This window comes from Ipomoea nil, unplaced genomic scaffold (genome assembly GCF_001879475.1).
Source record: "Ipomoea nil cultivar Tokyo-kokei standard unplaced genomic scaffold, Asagao_1.1 scaffold3314, whole genome shotgun sequence".
Taxonomy (NCBI): Eukaryota; Viridiplantae; Streptophyta; class Magnoliopsida; order Solanales; family Convolvulaceae; genus Ipomoea; species Ipomoea nil.
The window spans coordinates 2,844,861-2,851,168 of NW_017619742.1; the positions used below are offsets into that span (position 1 = coordinate 2,844,861).

General features: G+C 40.7%; 1 protein-coding gene across 1 annotated transcript; it reads left to right on the plus strand.

Annotated features, from left to right (window-relative positions):
- Positions 1 to 5,540: 5,540 nt before the first annotated feature.
- LOC109169407 lies at positions 5,541 to 6,083 on the plus strand. The gene has a single exon (XM_019318289.1). It carries the CDS (start codon positions 5,541 to 5,543, stop codon positions 6,081 to 6,083), a length of 543 nt encoding a protein of 180 aa, XP_019173834.1.
- The last annotated feature ends 225 nt before the right edge of the window (positions 6,084 to 6,308 follow it).

Consider the following 6,308-nt stretch of genomic DNA (forward strand, 5'->3'; position numbering starts at 1 on the left):
CGATGAGGCGAATGGAAGACGATCGGCTGCGGAATCGAGGAGGCTGCTCTAGAGAGTTCTACGAACGGAATGCTTTGGGAAGGGAAATAAAACAAATTCCTATTTTAACTCTTCTCACACACAATTAAAACGGCGAAAAAAAAAAAGCCATGTCATAATAAAAGACAAAGGCTAATTACAAAACAACCCCTGCCTACCTAAATAATTAGCGCACATGTGTTTAAAATAGCACATCATCTGAGACGTTAAAAAAACCACATCAACGATCAAGGAATGTGCTCACGGACTCGGCTAAATAGGGGGTGTGCACCGGATTCAATATATATATATATATATATATATATATATATATATATATATATATATATATATATATATATATATATATACATACATATATATAGTGGGGCGATCAAGTGCAGCCATGTTGTTAGGTGTGGTCATATGGTGAATTACTGGCCATTAGATTAGATAGATCCAATGAATCACATTAATAAAGATTCTTCCAGTATTTTCGCGCACATTCTCTTACTCAGCAAACTGCAAGGGTAAACTCGTCATAGTGCACCGGAATAAGGGAAATCACATTGTTGTATGTTATATATATATATATATATATATATATATATATATATATATATATTGTAATTGGTGCATTACTACTTTACTAGCCTTACTCTAGTGTATTTGTAGGTTTCCATTGGTGCCAAGTTCAGGTGCGGCCGCACCAATTGTTATACAAATATAAACCATCCATATTATGAAATGCACAGCAAAAAACATACACAAATTAGATGCGAATCACCAAAAATACGCCATTAGATATGAATAAATACATCATACAGTGTTCGAGAATACACTATTGGTGTGTTTCACTGCGGTGTGTTTTATTACAATATTGGTGCATGTTGTTAACACTATTGGTGTATTCTGGAACCCAGCTGCTATAAATGGCCATTGTAATTACCATAACACCCCACTTACCAAAATACACAAAAATCCTCAAATCTTTAGAATTAGCCACTGCCGTTAGATTAAACTGATTCAACGACACAGATACGACCACACCGCCACAGCTAATGACATGACCACATATGAGCGCTTATCTCTCTCTCTCTCTCTCTCTCTCTCTCTCTCTCTATATATATATATATATATATATATATATATATATATATATATTGGAATAAGAGATTGGGCTCTCCATGGCTATTGATCCATATGTTTGAGCCAATAGGCTAATTACACAATTGTTATTGCATGGACCATAATCTAAAATTACATCATTTGATCCTTTAAAAAAAATGCACAACTTTAGTTTAACGGCATTAGGCGTGCGTTAGTCTGTTGTTTCCTTCCTAATGCTTATTTGATTTTTATTGCATAAAAGGGGTAAAACTCAATTTGGGGGCTGTTTGTATATGAATTAGATGATGTAATACCATCTAGTCATGATGTTGAATCAATTCCAGGTTTGTCTTTCAACATGCTTTGATCTATTGTGTCTAGGGTTTGTTTACAGGGTACATAATTTTTCTCCCATTATATTGTTTTTGATGCAAACCACAATGTGGTACGAGTCTTTCTCTGTCCTTTTAACGGTCCAGGTCCACCCGGTTCACTTTGAGAGGCACTGAAGCTGGCCCAGAGGGCAGGTCCACCCGGTTCACTCCGAGAGGTACTGAAGCTGGCCCAGAGGGGATCATCACTTGTGGGAATTAAACCCAGGTTATCCCGGAATTCTCCCCCACAAAGAGAGCTCATTTGCCACTTGAGCTACCCTGTTGGGTTATACTACATTATATTGTTGAACATGCTTAATGTATTTATTAGATATATTATTTATATGCTTAATGTAAATTATTTTCAGTTGATGGCACTTCTAGGGGTGCAGCAGATGAGAGTTCACCAATTGGAGTTCATGCTAGTTTTTCTAATGCTATGGATTAGAGTTCTTCAATTCTAGGTATTTTTTTTTAATTTATTTATAAAGTTTTTGATTATTATCTAATTATTATTAGTTGTTTTTTTTTTAAAAAATTATATTGATGGAATGATTTATTTTTTATTATTGTTTTTGGTGTTACAATAAAGTATTTGCATGTTCTGTTGTGAGTATTGTATTTCTGTTAGAGGTACATTATTTATATGCATTAGGTACATTATTTTAATCCATAGGGTACACTATTTTAAGAGTTTATTACTGAAATGGTCCATCGATTATTGCGAAATTACCAATTTGGTACTCGACAATTTTTTTTACCCAATTAAGTCCTTGACTTTAAAAATGTTAACCATTTTGGTCCTCCGTTAAATTTCCATCCATAAGCTGTTAAATTTAAGACAAAAAGGTAATTTCATATATGCAATCATCGGCTTTCCCTCCCCCGTCGATCTTGTATGTGCAATTTTACTCAGGGTGTGTTTGGAAACCCGGAAAATGATTTCTGGAAATCATTTTCTGGGTTTTTGGTGTTTGGCTAGGCAAACAAAAGAGAAGTCAAAGGAAAATAACTTATGGTCAATGGAAAATCACTCATCTTTTCTGAAAAATGACTTCCCCTTTTTTTTGGGGGAAGTCATTTTCCATTCTTTGGTTCATTCAATGCTCATCGCCAGTGCATCAACACGACAACACCAAAGACCATCGTTCATCCACTGCTCATCGCCACTACATCAACACGACAACACCAAAGACTATCGCCGGAGACATCGCCATTGCTGGAGGTTCATCCCCTCGCCACCGTTGATCTGCTCGTCGCCGTCGTTGATCTGCCCGTCGCCGCCGTTGATCTGCCCGTCGCCGCCGTCGATCTGCTTGTCACTGTTGAGGAAGACTGAGGAAGAAACCCAGGTCCGTCGCTGCTCTGCCCAGCCACTGCTCCGTCACCGCCGCTGCTCTGCTCAGCCATTGCGTCCGGTCATCGCCTACCACCATCGCTACTGGTCGAGAAAAAAGAAAGAGGGAGACGGAGGTTCAAAGGGCTGTTGCTTCGCCGAATCGCCGCCGAATTTGCTATCCACCGCCGCCTGGGAGAATAAAGAAAGAAAGACGTCCACCATAATTGTCGAATCCACCGTCGCCGAATTTGTTGTCCACCACCATTTCTAATTTCAATTTCAATTTCACAATTCTGCTGTCCACCACCACCAGAAATCAATTTCACCATTTCTAATTTCAATTTCAACTTCACAATTTCTAATTTCAATTTCAATTTCACTATTACAGTCGAATATGTTATGTTTGTCTAAATACTGATTTCACTATTTCTCATTTTGTGCCTTGTTTATGTATACTGATATGTTAAATAATAATAATTTATGATAATTTTGTTTTGAGTTTGTATTTCTACTCATTTTCTGGAAAATGAACCAAACACACAAAGACAGTTTTCTGTTGGGTAGCCAAACACCGGAAAGGAAAATGTTTTCCGAAAAATGACTCATTATCCAGAAAACATTTTCCAGAAGTCATTTTCATGCTTTCGTAACGGACCCTTAGTGTCGAGTTCACCGACGTTGGCTGCTTCAACTTGCCCAATTGACGGAGAACTCGATCGGTGATGAAGTTCATGGCTTTCCCACTCCAAAACCTCCGGTAAGTTGGAATTTTGAATAAAATTAAAAGGGGAAGTTTCTTTCTCGAACTTCTTCTTAATCTCTCATTCTGCCTTCGTTCCCTTCACCATAGAGAACCAACATATGATCCTCCTATATTGCCCAAGGAAAGTTCAACTAATGTATATGGCTTTTGAACTGAGACCAATTAAGAAAGCAATGCGAAGAAAAAAAATAATAGGAACAAATTGAACCATTATTATTGCTATAATGAGAAACTGCCAAATATTCTGTACTTAGACCTACATGAAGTACAATCAGTATGTATCAAGAATTTTGCGCCTCTTCTTCATACCTTCATACTCTTGATAGTTGATGGAATTAAAAATAAAAAATCCAAAACCTCCGGACGGAGAGGGAGGTGGTTGGTGATGGCGGAGACCTCCAGCAACGGAAAGCTTGGCGGTGACCTCCCTCATGCTTCCGAAGACCTATGAAGAATTAGGATTCTCTGTTCCCATGAGATCTCCTCCGCAGAACACTGAGTGAGAATCTTTGAAGGGTTTAAGGTTTCTGCAACTATGTAACAGTGGTGAATCAAAGGATGTTGTCTAGTTTGAATAGTTGAAAATAAGCAGGGAGTTGGGCTCAAGGGGAGAAGGGAATCTGGTGGATAAGTGGTGGGGAGATATAAACTGGGAGCGCGTTAGACGGACTCATGGATTTAGCTTAGTATTAGTTAGATGGCTTGTGAGCCCTGAAGTGTATTGTGGATGATAGTAATGGTTTATATTTTGTTTGGTTAGTCTAGCTTGTGCATCTAGGTTCTCAAACCTAGATGTGACATAGCACCCCGATACTTATGTTGTTAGTTCTGCTTTATTTGGATGATTAATGATAGATTTGCCTTTATTTCATAAGTTTAAATGTTTTAAAAATTAGAGGTGTTACACACTCCGACACTTATACTTAGCTTCCGTTCTATTTTGGGTATTAATGTTAGCTTTATTCTTATTTCGTAAGTTTTAATGATTTTATTTTATGCTGAAAATTGGGGGGTGTTACAATAGAGATCACTTTTGATCGGTGAATCTACTCATGAAGGTTAATGGAAGCAAGTTTGTAATCATAGTATTATATGTTGACGATATTCTTTTAGCTACTAATAATAAATGGATGTTGCGTGATGTTAAGGAATATCTTTCTAAGAACTTTGAAATGAAGGATATGGGTAAGGCTTCATATGTGATTGGAATAGAAATATTCTGTGATAAATCACAGAGGATTTTAGGTTTATCCAAGAAGGCTTACATTAACAAAGTTTTAGAAAGATATAACCTGGAAACTGCAAAGAATGTCCTACGATACTTACAAAGCACTAAGGACCACATGCTCACATATAGAAGAACGAATAACCTAAAGGTTATAGGTTATTCGTGTTAATAAGTGTTATATTCTATAGTCTTTATATTCTTTATTTATGTGGTTTAGGTTTAATTGACTTGAGCTCTCTATTAGATAGGAGAGTTTCTCGTTAGTTATCTTTTATCTGATGTAATCTCACTTTGTTGTAACTGATTCACTTAATTCAAACTCTCATCTAGTATCAGATAGGATTACGATCCCTTTTCTCTCTCCACCGGAAATCCGATCCCTCCACCATGTCTTCGCACTCATCCGAGCGCACGGTGACCGCCGGTGGCTCTCCATCGCCGGCGAACACCAACCCTCTCTCCGGCGCACACCACCACGTCTCTATGAAGCTAAACAGTCGAAATTTTCTCTTTTGACGAACTCAGCTCGTCCCCTTCCTCTGGGGGCAGGACTTGCTAGGATACGTCGACGGCTCAACACCGTGTACACCAGCAACAATTGCCGCTGCCTCGTCCGGCGACTCGGGCTCAGGTGCGACAACGACAGCCGCGGTCATTCCCAACCCAGCGCACAAAGCCTGGGTCTTGCAGGACCAGTCAATTTTATCCATGCTGATCTCCTCCAGGTCCGATGAAGTGCTCCACCTAGCAGTCGGACAGGAGACAAACGCAGAGGTATGGACGTCGATCACAACGTCCCTAGGATCCTCCACCGAAGCTCGCTGCCTCAGCCTCCTAAGCCAATTCCAGACGTTGAAGCAAGGGAATTCATCGATAGCTGAATATTTGGGACGTGCCGAGGTTCTCGTGGAAGCTTTGGCTCAAGCTGGATGGCTGCTTTCCTCCACCGAGCAGAACCTGTATGTGCTACGAGGTCTGCATCAAGATTTGCGGATTATGGCAGCATCGCTCACCGCCATCAACAACGCTGTCTCACTCCCGCAGCTGGCTGACTTCCTTCAGGCACAAGAGTTCATCATCTTTGATGAATACTCTGCAGTTGGCGACGACAATGGTGGTCACCCGACGGCCATGCACGTAGGGCGCGGTTGTGGTTCGAGCGGCGATGGCGGAAGAGGCTCCGGCTCTGGGCAGCAGTGGCGAGGCGGTCGAGGTGGTAATGGCCGGAATGGCCGTGGCGCTCCAAGGTGACAGATTTGCCGTGCTCAAGGCCACACGACAATATACTGCTATAAGCGGTATACGACACAGCCGCCGGCAGAAGCGCATGTTGCCATTGCCGGCGATCTCCCGGCGACACCTTCGGCTACATCGGCAGACGGGTGGTACCCCGACACCAGTGCCACCGCGCACGCCACGCCGGATGCGAGCATGATGTCCTGTTCGGATGAATACAACGGACCCGATGTGCTACGA

What these genes read in the sequence shown, in the direction of transcription:
- LOC109169407 (XM_019318289.1), top strand. Translation starts at nt 5,541, where the DNA reads ATGCTGATCTCCTCCAGGTCCGATGAAGTGCTCCACCTAGCAGTCGGA.